Below are 14,099 nucleotides of genomic sequence, written 5' to 3' on the forward strand. Positions count from 1 at the left end.
ATGTTCCTAATGGTTTAGCCAGAATCTGACTGGTAGTAGTTTTTCTCAATCTTTCATGATGGTGAATGACATTTTCTGTACTTGCCATGCCCCTTCTGCTCCCCCCAACCCCAGATTACCAAGTGAATGAACGTGTTGTCATGAAACTGTCCTAAAGCTCAGATTAGCGATGCCTAGGTGCACAATGTGTCTTTGCTGATGGTACACAGATTCCTGGTTCATCAGGATGGATTCCTTTACTGATGATGTCAAACTACACCCATTTTATCTCTTCCTCTTGGCTGGGTCAGCAGGAAGGTAATGAGAACCGCATTACTCCTCATTGCAGAAAGACTTTGTAAGTCACATAGAATTCTCGCTGAATCTTTTTTTTTTTTTTTGAGGTATAATTAACATATGATGTTATATTAGTTTCAGGTGTACAACATACTGATTCAACAAATCTATGCATTACTCAGTGCTACCAAGATAAGTCTAGTCATCATCTGTCACCATGCAACATTATTATTATTATTATTATTATTTTTTTACCATGCAACATTATAGTAGTATTGACTATATTTTTTATGTTGTACTTTTCATTTCTGGGACTTATTTATTTTATAACTGGAAGTTTGTACCTCTTAATCTCTTTTATCTATTCATTCATCTCCCACCCACCTCCCCTCTGGCAACCGTGCACCAGTTTGTTCTTTGTGTTTGTGTGTTTTTTTGTTTGTTTTTTTGCTTCTTTATGAAGTTGGTACTAAAGGTCAGATGAGCCTATAAAAAGATACAGTTCTCTTTAAAAACCTTGTTCCTAACCACTGAACTATCAATTACATATTCAAGCTGTTGGTTGACCAGGCTTGTGTCTGCTTCTATAATGACACATGGATCTAGACTAAATGGATCTCAAATCCCTGGTTTGCTACTTACTGTGCGATTATGGGTAAATTACTTAACCTCTCTGAATTTTTATTCCTTATCTATAAAATTGAGATATTAAGAAGTACCCACCTTCTAGGCTTGTTGTGGAGACTAAATGAGATAATGCATGTGTAATGCTTAGCTACAGCAGCCTCCATCAGAAAGCCTCCAGGAAATGTTAGCTCCAGCTTTTACCACTTGGAATGGTAGGCCTGCCTTTCTAACTGGTCACAAGTTTTTTAGGTTATTGTTTTAAGCTACTTTTTTTAAAACCATATTTTTCATGTTATCCTTGATAAAACCTCCTACATTGTTCCTGCAAAAGATCTTTTTGAAATTGCTGTTTACTCATGGGGAAGAGTCAACAAATATGGCAGTTGTTTCTTGTTTTTCATTTCTTTTAGACATGTTTTTTCAGGCTTTGGTCTTGCTGGCTTGTGCTAATATGCGTGACTTTCTTAATGTCATCTTTGTCTATTTTTTTAATAAGTTTTTCAAACCAACAGCTGGGGTGATACCACATAGCTCAAAAAGAGAATCTCAGGCCTTATTATTTTCCCACAATCACCATGTGAGCATTTGAACCTCTGTATGTCAGAGCTTTGGGGAGAATTAGAAACAAAAAAGAAAGGCAAGTTTCTGGAATTTATTTTTTTATTTATTTTTTATTTTTATTTTTTTTTTAAGTTTCTGGAATTTAGATCAAAGACGATATTATCCTGGTAGGCTTGGTCTATGTGAGTTAGAGATAGCCACAAGGGTTCTTGTGGTTGACTGGCTTGGCAACTAAAATTCTTTACACTCTTCAGTGATACTCTGCAGTTTTTACTGGCATATGTTATCATTAAAGCATTGTGTACCAAGGAGGAACACTATGCTAATTTCTAAAACAGAGTTCTGGTGGCACTCATGCTATGAAGAAAACCCAATCCACATAAATATATTGAACATATGTTCAATGATCCATTTTGGTTGACCCAACATTTATTCAGCCCATTGTAAATGACTATGAAATGGGGATTCATTAAATATTATTTCTACCCTAAAGGTGGAAAGATTCACACATTTTGTGAGGTATGAACAACTTGTTGAGTGAAGTATTTTCATCTCCATTTTATGGCCAAAGAATTCAGCTACCAATTTCTGTATTGTATAGCCACGAAGTGGCCCAACTGGAACTTGATCCCTAAGTATAGGAGTGCAAATCTTGTGCTTTTTGCCATTGGAATTCCAGATGTGTGATTTTCTCCCCATACCTACCATTTCCCCAACACTACCTGGATGTCCTACAATTCAATTCAATTCTGACACTGTTTAGTTAGTGTTAGATCCTACAATTTAAGGGCTCAGTTCTAGGAGACTGCCTTCACTTCAGATGCCAATTCCAATCTCAAGTTGTCATTTGTACTTCCATCTGACTTGCCTATAAACTGGGTTTCTATCATTCCTTGCTCAGGTTCAATAATTTTCTGGAACAGCTCACAGAACTCATGAAAACACTTACTTACCAGTTTATCATAAAAAAAAGGATACGATAGTGGGTGCAAATGTACAGCCAGATGAAGAGATATATAGGGTGAGGTCTGGAGTCTCAGTGTTGGAGCTTCTGTCCCTGTGGATTTGGGGTGCACCCCCTCCTAGCTTGTGATATGTTTATCAATCCAGATGCTCCTTGAACCCTGTAGTTCAGGGATATTTACAAAGGCTTCGTCATGTAGGCATAATCAATTACCAACTCAATGTCTAACTGTTCTCCCCACCCCAGACGACGGGGGCAGGCTTCTTCCAAGCTTCTAATTATGGCTTGATATTTCTGGTGACAAGCTCCCATCCTAAAGCTATCCAGAAACCCACCAAAATTGCCTTCTTAGAATATAAGATGCTTCTATCACTCAGGAAATCCAAGGGGTTTGGGAGCTATATGTCAGACACTAGGGTCAAAGACTCAAATAGTAAAGCAGAAGGTACTCCTAGCACCTTTATTGATTAGGAAGTTACAAATGTTTTAGGGGCCAAGGACAAAGAACAAAATATGTATTATATCATAATCTTCTGGGCTCTGAGTCCCCTTCTCCCTCACCCCAGGCTTTTACCTCCAGCCTTAGTTCCTGTTATGTTTCAAATAGCCTATAGAATTTGGTCACTTGCGTGTGTATATATACATATATACACACACAAGTGTGTGTATGTGTATGTGTGTATATATATATATATATATATATATATATATATATATGTTTTTTTTTTTTTCTGACAAGCCATGTAGTTGGGCCTTCATCATACTTGTTGATTGATTAAGGTCATTTGTTTCATCACGATGCATATGTGCTTGCATTTCAAGACTGTGTGGATTTAAGCAATCTGGAATTTCTTCAGAAATGTACAGGTGCAGTTTTATGAAATGCAGTTTGATTTATATCTCCTCTGTTGTGCCATCTTGGGCCTCTAGCTTTTTTCCTCTCCATACTCCAGTCACACAGGTTCTAATAAGACTTCTTGTTAAATAGGTATTGCAACAGAAAGGTAATGCACATTCCCTATTCTTTTGTCCTGAAGCAATTTACAATCCTGGGGAGGATTGAAAGTAGGGAGTCAGAAAAGTGCTGTGATTAGGGAATAGCAGTTCAAGTTTGAAAGATCTAGGGTTTTTTTGGTTTGTTTTTTTTGAGAGAGAGAGAGAGAGAGAGAAAGTGGGGGGTGGGTAGAAGGATGGGGGAAAGAGTACCTTAAGCAGGCTCCACACTCAGGGCAGAGCCCCATGCGAGGCTCGATCTCGTGACCAGAGCTGAAATCAAGAGTTGACACTTAACTGACTGAGCCCCCCAGGTATCCCAAAAGATTTAGGTTCTAATCCCAGCTGCACACTTCCTGACAATCCCAACTCTCTTTCAGGGTTAGCCTTCTCATCCATGTAATGGGGATAATAATAGCATCTTCCAAGGTTGTATTAAATGAAATCAGACATATAAGTGCTTGGTATATTAGTGCTTGCTATTATTACGGCAAATATAGTAGGGTCTCAATACTTTATTTCTCTACTGAAATGAGGTCCCTTATTTTATCTCTATCATTTTTTTCTTAGTATATGTGAATGTTATTGAATTTCAAGAGGAAATGTGAAAGGATTCTATTTTTTTTTTTATGTGAAAGGATTCTAATGAGATTATTTACTTCTTTAGTGGGTTATGTGTTAAAAAAAAAAAGAAGTCAAAGTTGGTATTTCTTTTTATTCTAAAGAATGAAAACCAAATAAGGTTGGTCAAGTAGTGAAATCAAGTACACTTAATTATTGTTTTGTGAGTTTGTATAAGTCATCTAACCTCTCTGGGCCTCAGCTTCTTCCTCTGCAAAATAAAGGAGATCAGAAAATTGCATGGTTTCTTTCCACATAATTTGATTCTATTAAGTACTACCATAGTTATAATATTAGCTAGGTGCTATACAATTGTCCTTAATATACTTAAAGATTGTTATTAACTCATGCCTTAGCCTTTGTTATCAATCATACGAAAGTTTAGGGAGTTTTTGTTTCTATTGTATGTATTCTTAATCTCTGTAATGAGTTTGAGAGCCTCAGATTCTAGATCTGGATAGTCTGGTGGCTTCAGAATAAGGATTACCTTTTAGAGAAGGGCATCTTGCCTTCTGTAAGTTGTCCCTGGTAAGACATCAGGCCTTGGGTAAGATATAGAGAGTCAGAGCCAGGAATACTGGGTCAAATCTAGAAGTGAATCTTCCCCAGAACTGGGAACATGACTTTACCATTTACCTTTAAGTCAGAAGTGTAGGTGAAACTTTTCCAAGGAGAGTGCTCCAAAGGGCAGAGACATAGATTAGTACAAAAGGATCATCAAGATCTGTTTGTGAGAAAATTGAAATGGGAACAAACAGAGTCTGTCAGCAGACAAAATACTTTTGATCTGTCATTTATCAGCTGAGGAGGAAGAGATGTGAAGACTTCTTATGCTTATAGCTAGATCATCAGAGATGTTCACGGTAGCATTTAAAAATAGTCAAGAAATTGGTAACAACAATAAGGGATTGTTAAACAGTTTATGACATAATTAGAGGATGGAGTGAATATTACACATCAATTAAAAATGATGTATGCGAAGAATACTTAAATGTCATGGGAAAATGTTTAAGGTATAACAGAGAACAGTATATATCTGTTGAAAAATATAAATACAACATGATATTAAATATGTAAAAATCTTGATAGAAAAAACATATGGAAGGCAATGGGCCAGAATATTAACAGTATTTATATGAGGGTGGTAAGATTTTGGGCAAGTTTTTTTTTTAAAGTTTTTATTTGTTTATTCATGAGAGACAGAGAGAGAGAGAGAGAGAGAGAGAGAGAGAGAGGCAGAGACACAGGCAGAAGGAGAAGCAGGCTCCATGCAGGGAGCCTGATGTGGGACTCGATCCCGGGTCTCCAGGATCAGGCCCTGGGCTGAAGGCAGTGCTAAAGGCTGCCCAAGTTTTTTTTTTTCTTTTTTAATTATTATTTTTATCATTTAAAAAGGTAAAATATATCTTTTAACAAATTTTCTATGTGAAATCCATCTTATTTTAACAGAATAAAAAAACCATACAAGTTATCTTAAAAACACACCTAATACCCAAGTTAAGCTAGTAATAAAAGCTTAGATTATCAGGAAAGTAGAAAAAAATTACTAGAAAGGTTTTGAGAAAGCTGTTGAATATAAGATCTTGACCCAGATGCCGGATGAGGAGAGCAAGTTTGGCCCTGTTGGCCCCACCAGTGGGATGACTCTACGTGCAGGAGGCCTGGCCTGCAGAAGAGAGTTGCAGAGGTGTGGTTGCTGGCTTTGGGGAGCCTGCTATGGAACCTAGGTTCATGCCTCTTACTTAACCTTGAATGGTTTCTTGTGATGTTTCTAGACCCTCCCTTTGCTTAGGGAACCCTCTCCAGATGCTCACTGGGTTGGCACTTGCCAAGTTCCTGGAAGTGAGTTGAGGGAGGCTCAGTAGAAGCCAAGCAGTGTGTGCTGCTAAATGCTCCACAGGGCTACCTATGTCTAACACAAAAGTTGAATTCCTAATATTAATAACTCCTCTCAACACTGACGTGGATGTTTCCCAAATCCTCAATGTAATTCTTGTTGTCTTTTTGACAGTTTCTCCAGGTGCTTTGAAAGTCTCTCTTCTGTGATTAGCTTTCTTCCTCCTTTAGAATACTTGTTTGTCTGCCCTTAAATTCCTACTGAATTTTAAGCACTTATTGTCATAGCTCTGCTATGTGTGTATGGAGAATAATTCTCATGAGCCCTTCATAGAGTAACTGACATTCTTTTTCAGTGACAAGAAAAGCTTGTCTTTAAAAGAAGAGGAAAAGTCTAAAGTCATCAAAACAATGTAATATCCTGTGTGAAATGTTGCAGTCATGATGCCTTGTGGTTTGAGTCCCTTGATCATGTGCCCTGAGGGAAATAAGTTGGGGGTGGCCGTGGTTGACGGAGACACTTAGGCTTTGGCAGGTGCATCCTCAGCTCCCCTCACACTTTGGGCTCCTCAGGGAGGAGGGGGCTGGAGCCCTGGACCACCGTTAGCACAATGATCCTCAGGCTGCTTCTGGCCCTCAACTTCTTCCCCTCGATTCAAGTAACAGGTAAACAATTTTGATTTCCTTTCTCCTCTAAGTTTTTCTTTCAAAGTCTTTGGTTGGCTTGGCTCATCTTAAATTTCGGACGACTTATGAAATTTGGACATTTGAAATGTAGTTTTGCTCTAACATGGCAGCCTGCTATTTAGACACTCACTGGTCTCAGTCTACAGTATAATATTTTAGCAAACAGTCTTCGGAATTAAATAAGTTTTATTTAGCTATTAATTGACACTGCCCCAGGACGGTATCAAAATCATACTTTTTAAGAAAATTTAAAACAACTGCTACAAGCAGCTTGCTTCTGAAAGCTGTGGATTTAGACTGCCAAGATTCATATCACGGATCCATTTCTTACTAGCTAAGCTTAGACTAGTATGTAAACTTTTTAAGCTCCAGTTTTCTTTTCTATAAATTGGGGATGATAATAACCTCATCTCAAGGTCATTGTGGAGATAAAATGAAATAATCTGCATGAAATGCTTAGCACAATCAGAGCTTGGCTTGCAAGATGAATGTTAGTTGTAGTTATGATGTCTACTCGAATTGAACTGAATGTATCAAAATAAATTTCGGAGTCATCACAGAAGGCTGCACAATATAAATGTCAATAAATTAGTTTCTTTCACAATTGGCTGAAATCTGTTATCTTAGATTAAAATTCCCTTATGTTTCCAATGATGATGAGGAGGATGATACTCCTAACACTATTATAATGGAACTCGATTTCAGATGAAAAGACCAAGGGATAGGAATGTTAATTTGTCCAAGGATATACAGATATTAGTTATTGGAGTCAGAGTCTGAACCACCTTAATCTGACTCTTTAGCCTATGCTCTTGACCATTACACTCTTCTATCTAACATGATGTGGCTTATAATTTTATAGCTCTAGATATATCCAGGGTTAAACAATCTTTGGAAAAATCACAATTCCAAACAGAAAGAGCTTGTTGCTTTGGTGGGCTGGAGACAGGTGTTTGTTCTACTTGTTCTCAGAGTTAGAAAAGTGTCTCACTTGGCTCAAGCTTTGTACTGAGTAATGAGCATATCATAATATTATAAGATAATATAAGATTGTGTGCATATAAGATTATATTATCTAATAATGTGGACATAAATAAGAATAATTATTTTCCTCTTGAAGATACATTGAAAAGCCAGAATCTTCAATTTTCTTTCTCATTTATTTTGGTGGGTGTGGAGACTGCATTATTTGCTGTTCTTGACATCATGTGCATGTGCTCCAAAGGGTATAATTTCCCAACCTGCACAAGTGAAATAGTTACATATGCACCCATCTATTTTGTTGCCTTCTGTGCCAGGGAGCCATTTACAAACTGTGTGTATTTAAAAAAGTGCCCATACAATGAAAGACATAAACTGGTTATGAGCTAGGTTATGTCCCAGTATCTGGTGCCAAGTATTTAGAGCTACCAAATATATTTTAAAATAATCTTTAAAATTTATTTTAAGAAAGTCTTTAAACTGTTTTTTTTTTTTTTTTTTTTTTTTTTATTTATCTACGATAGTCACAGAGACAGAGAGAGAGAGAGGCAGAGACACAGGCAGAGGGAGAAGCAGGCTCCATGCACCGGGAGCCTGATGTGGGAATCGATCCTGGGTCTCCAGGATCGCGCCCTGGGCCAAAGGCAGGCGCCAAACCGCTGCGCCACCCAGGGATCCCCTTTAAACTGTTTTTAAGGGATCTTTACAATTTATACATTTTTTCATTTAAATTAAATTAGCCAACATACAGTACATAGTTTCAGATGTAGTGTTCAAGAATTCATCAGTTGCATTAACACTCATTGCTCATCACACCACATATCCTCCTTAATACCCATCACCCAATTACCCCATACCTTCTCCTCCACTGCGCCTCCAGCAACTGTCAGTTTGTTTCCTATAGTTAAGAGTTTCTCATGTTTTTTCTCCCTCTCTAATTTCGTCCCATTCAGTTTTCCCTCCTTTCCCCTGTGATCCTCTGCTGTTTCTTATATTCCACATATGAGTGAAACCATATGATAATTGTCTTTCTCTGATTGACTTGTTTCACTCAGCATAATACCCTCCAGTTCCATCCACGTTGATGTAAATGGTAAGTATTCATCCTTTCTGATGGCTGAATAATATTACATATACATTATATATATGTAAAATATATTATATATGTTACATACATATATATATGTACACCATCTTCTTTATCCATTTCTCTGTTGTGCATGTTACTGTTATGAATGTGCCCCTTTGGATCACTACATCTGTATCTCTGGGGTAAATACTTAGTAGTGTAATTGCTGGGTCATAGGGTAGCTCTATTTTAACTTCTTGAGGAACCTCCATACTGTCTTCTAGATAGGCTGCACCAGCTTGTATTCCCACCAACAATTTAATAGGGCTCCCCTTTCTCCACGTCCTTGCCAACCTTTGTTGTTTCCTATCTTGTTAATTTTAGCCATTCTGACTGGTATAAGGTGGTATCTTATGGTGGTTTTGATTTTAAACTTATTTTTAAACATATTTAAAATTTCTTAATTGTTTACACAGTAAAGGAAAGGATAGACTGAATAGATAGAAAGGAAAGAGAAGCCTCATTCTCACAGCAACCATTTAAGTATTTGTACACAAAATACTTTCCTGATGTGTTCTGTGGACGTCCATCTGTCATCCATCAACTCATTGAATCTCTTTTGAAAATTTTTTTTGTAAGACACAAAGCTTTATATTTTTCCTTTAGAACATTTATTGAAAGGGGGGTAGCTAAAAACCCTGTTAAGCATACACACACGTGGAACCTTTATTTTCTATTTTGAGGTGCATATATATTACAAATGCCAACTTATTCCCATAATAATTTTCAAGATTTGATGCTGAGTGGCCATCTAATGAAGTAGGCAAGGGGTAGAGAAGGCAATTCTCTCCGTAAGAAAGCTGATGAGATAAAATGACTACAGCATACAAAAATGCATGATCCGTTTTCATCAATGGTGCAAAAACTGCCGTGTGCTATTTGTGTCTCTGTATTCGACCTCCAAAAGAAATTATGGAGAAGGAAATTCTCTGGTCATAGTGTAATTGTCTTCCCTAGCATTAGAGCATTAGAGAGATTTCTGATATGTCTGTGTTGAGGGGTGTGTGTGTGTGTGTGTGTGTTTAGGAAGAGCAGTCCTTTTTCCCACTAATTTAAAAATTCTAATTCACTAGCTCACAGCATGGCTCAAAATGGTTATTCTATGGAGGTTCAACCTAACCTGATATTTCATGATTTTCATGATGCTGTATAAAGATCTTTATGGCTAATATAAAGAAGTATAATTTAAGAAGCATGAGGAAACCTTAACTTAGACAATTCCTTTACTAAAGTTACATGTTTTATATGAGATTTGGGTCATTGTGCAATTGAGATCCACAATTGAGAGGATATTGTTGGATTTTCAAATATGAGTCCAGCTCAGAACTGTAGTTTTTTGAAAGGGAACCAATTTGTGATTGATGATAGAAGGAGTGTGGATATAATAGATGGCAATGTTTGTAGATTTTTCAGCCAATATTGGTTATTTTTCAGCAAGGTTAATCATCCCGTATGAAGATAAAAATCAGGACAATGCCACTTATTTTTCCAAAAGAGGATTTCGTTTCATTTCTCTCAAACCTCAGCAAATAAACTGTCAGAATGGCCAGTTTGAATGTGATTGATTTCTCCAATGCTTCTGCATTTCCCTTGGAGCTTCTTTTTCTGGCAAAGGCAGAAAGGCAGGAAGATGGTTGGTATTTAAGAAAAAATCATCGGCAAAGCAAGGTAAAGATTTCATTTTTAGTTCAGCAAATGACCCCTTTGAGGTAGTTGTTCACAGAGACAAGTAATTGACCTCTTACAGGGAAGTATTGCTCTGAGGCTGGACATAGAAAAGTAAGAGAGAGACATAAGCATCGAAAAGGCAATATAATCATCAGATTGCCAAAACTGCATGACATTCACTGCACTGTAGCCTGTTTTTTTGGCTGTTAAAAAATTGACTGGGTGTTTTGTCATCTCAAGTAAATCTGATGAGCCATTTCAAATATATAGACTTTGCCTAAGATAGGATATTACTTTTTATTTTTTAAGGCAACTATCCAGAAAGGACTTCTACAACAAGGACTGTAAAGTCAATATCAATATATCAATACCAAGAAATAAAATGAGTCATTTTCACAAACTAGGAAGAGAAATGAATCCATGATTGTAACTCTGAAGCTCTCCCATTGAAACCTTTTTTATGGGTGAGGGGTGTGGATCTTGCTCTCTTCTATTTTCATGAGTAGACAAATGCCACATGAGTACCATTCAGCTTTTATCATGTGTGGATATTTTCCTCCAAGCATTTCCTGTATGTAGTGTGCTGACATTTACAAAATGAAAAATTTTATGCCACTGATATCCTAGAAGAAAATTCCATTTGTGGTTTATCATCTCCCAAACAATAGCTCTTTATTAACTAGTATAGGCATCAATAAGGAGACACGATCGCAAACTTTCTTGTCTACAAATCAGAGGGCAGGCAATCTTTCAAAGCACAGTTATTTTGCAGCAGGTCACTGAAAAGGATAAAATTTTTCATTTTTCCCTTTCATCTCAGTTAAATTTTTGCTTGCCTTTTTCTTCAAGAAATTTGCTACTTATGGAACTTCACAGAGGCTGGTACTGTTCTTCTCAGTAGGTGGTTTAGCTGAACCTTTGGAAAAAATGACATCTGGGTGGTTTTGTGACTTGCTGAAGGGGTCTCTGGTTTTCGAAACTGCGTTAAGCAATCTGTCTCTTTTATAGTGACTCCTTGCCTCTTTTGGCCTTGACATGGCTTTGTCATCAAAAAATGGTACCCAGAGCTTTCAGACTGAGAGTTGTTACATAAGAATGGGTCCCTGAAGCTGAGGGGAAGGTAACACAGGCCCCATGGAGAAGTGGTCGCAAAGTAGGTGTCTAACTTTTTGCTTGTCACTCTCATTTTGATGACTCTGAACATCAGAAGAGAGGAGCCTTGGGTGGGGTCAAGGGCTACTTGGTCACTTGTTAGCGGATGTGAAAAAGAGAGTGGAAACTACTTTGGCCTTAGTATTTCAACATTAAGGTCATAGGCATCTTGACTGAATCTATGTGTTACCATACGGGTTACGTGTGTTTCTGTTTTCAGTGCTGGATGAAAACCTGCACTGTGGTGGAGAATTTCTTATTTAACTTTGAGCTGCAACTTTATCTCTGCATCACCATTACCGTCATCTTTTTCATTTGTCATCATCTTCATTATCTGTGGGACTCTGGCTACCAAGGTAACTCTGTTAATGGTTCCTGATGGTGTCATAAATGTCACCCACTCATAGTTCACTCTGACCTCTGATCTAATCGGGGTCCCTTTTTTGCAGTGTCTAAGTGAACTTTGTGGCTCACAATTCACCAAGTAATGCATTGGTTACGGCAGGAACTCCTGTTCATCACCCACTCATTCACACGAGAATCTGCATTATTGACATATCTTACATTGTAAAAGTAACATAGATTCCCTTGTTAGGAATGTAGGTGAGTGTTTGATTTTCTTTTTTTTCTTTTCTTTTCTTTTCTTTTTTTTTTACTTGCTGAGAAGTGGAGGGTTGTACTTTTCATTGCTTAGGGATACTTGACAGATGATTAAGAGTCAATATCACTGTGCTGTGTCTGCAGCTTCCATGTAACCTGATGACTTTCTTTGATATTGAACACTACTAATAATAAGTCTACATAATTTAAGACCATCTTTAGGAATATTGGGTCCAGAAGGTTCCACTTCTGATCCACAGACTCTGTTCCATAGAAACTGGGTGAGAATGTTTCCTTTTACTGAAGCTCCCAGGGAGACCAAAAGGGGATCACAAGGTAACTGTTCTCTAAAGTACTAGATTCCTCTTCTGTAAAGTGCCTCTTTTTTCTTACACTTTAGCAAGGCAGGTCTTCATTTGTGTGCTCATTCAATAGGTGTTTATTAGCATCTTCTAGGTGCTAGTCTAGGTTCTATGAATGATACAAAAACCCAGTTGGAGCTTCAATGAAGTAAATATGAGAATTGTGAAATCTTTCTAGAAATTTTTTCTTTCAATTTAGCATCATTGTTGATGATTCTCTGTTCATAATAATTTATTTTATGGCAAACAGTTATAAGCGGCAGCATCCACAGAACTGGTGAATTCAGCCACAGACATTTAGAGATGGGTAAGAATTCAGATATCTCTCAAGCTATTGAAATGGAGGTTGTGTTGATGGCTCCTAGAAGATGCTGTTAGAAAGAGGTTTTGCAATGTTTCCCAGCATTTTTTTGGATGATCTAAGGTTGTACCCTTCTTGCTTGGCCAATCAATCTTCTCTTACATCCTAATATAAGATTCTCAAACTCAAAATTACAGCTTTACTCATCTTTCACTTTATGACCATAGTGTAAGATTCACCTCTTTTGAGGAAGTTCTCCCTGGGTATTCAGCCTTTATTATAGACTTGCAAAAGGAGTTCCAATGGGAGTGTAATTCAATATAGCAAATATTTATTAAAACCTCAGTTATATTTTAATTTCTATTGGAGTCCAAGGAACATAAAAAAAGGAAAAGAAGTATAAAGACTTAGCACAAAAGTACTGCTTGAATAATTAACCAAGTTCTCTCTGCTTTCACAGACTATATGATCCAGTTGAGAAGATTATACATGACAGGATATAGCAGCTGGAAACAGATAACTAACTCTTGGCTACTTCTCCTACTGTTTCATGCCTTAATGACTTTGCATGCATTATTCTTGTAATCAGAAATGTCCCCTACACCTCTCACTTGAAGAAGCCTTTTCTGAAACCCTAAATAGCAAAGTGAAGGACTTCTTTCCTTCTCAGGGTTCCCAACATTTTTATTGTGCATTGATGCATCTTTTCACCAACCCCCCCCCCCCCCGACTATGAGCTCCTTGTAGGCAGGATCATGTCTTAATCATCATAACTTCTTGGCACAGTGCTGGAAGCATTAAAGGTGTTCAACAAATGTTTGTTGAAGAAGGAAATGAATGAGTTAGTACTAAAATGGGGAAGCATAACAAACATTCTACTAAGATTAATATACAATAGTAATGATTTATGGAGAGTTTGGAATTGAACTGGACATTAAAGCTAGGTATGATTTGAATAGATGATGTTATTAATAATAATTGCTAGCTAATACTTATTTTGCACTTATAATGTACCGGGTACTGTTCCACCTAGCTTTCCCTATATTAAATCATTTATTCTTCCCTGAAATCTTATGAAACAGTTACTATTATTAGCTTATCTGTAAGATGAGGAAACCTGAAGCGTGGAACAAATAGAGCAACTTGCTTGTGATCACATAGCTAGTAAGTGAGTAAATCCATACACTTGCTCCAGGGTTCATATTCTTACCAACTCCGTTACCTCAGGAGGGAAAATCAATAAAATAAAGAAATTACACCAGGAATACTGTTCTGTATTCTTGGCCAGGACTGAATGTGTGGAGGTGTGGAAATATAGGGTAGAAACAGGTCAAACCAAGG

General features: G+C 37.3%; 1 protein-coding gene across 5 annotated transcripts in view; it reads left to right on the forward strand.

Annotated features, from left to right (window-relative positions):
- CD28 (CD28 molecule) overlaps positions 1–14,099 on the forward strand; it is a 77,166-nt gene that overhangs the window by 40,304 nt on the left and 22,763 nt on the right. For 2 of the 5 annotated variants that reach the window (XR_005985065.1, XM_041737558.1), the window contains exon 1: positions 6,232–6,544. The exons of the other annotated variants lie outside the window; for them this stretch is intronic. Coding sequence is in view for 1 of the 2 variants with exons in the window: in XM_041737558.1 (XP_041593492.1) it covers positions 6,490–6,544 (55 nt within the window). In the remaining variant the exon portion in view is untranslated. Of the gene's footprint in view, positions 1–6,231; positions 6,545–14,099 lie in introns of those variants that run through there. 5 annotated transcript variants of the gene reach the window in all.

The sequence above is a fragment of the Vulpes lagopus genome, chromosome 22 (assembly GCF_018345385.1).
Source record: "Vulpes lagopus strain Blue_001 chromosome 22, ASM1834538v1, whole genome shotgun sequence".
In the NCBI taxonomy this organism is placed as follows: domain Eukaryota; kingdom Metazoa; phylum Chordata; class Mammalia; order Carnivora; family Canidae; genus Vulpes; species Vulpes lagopus.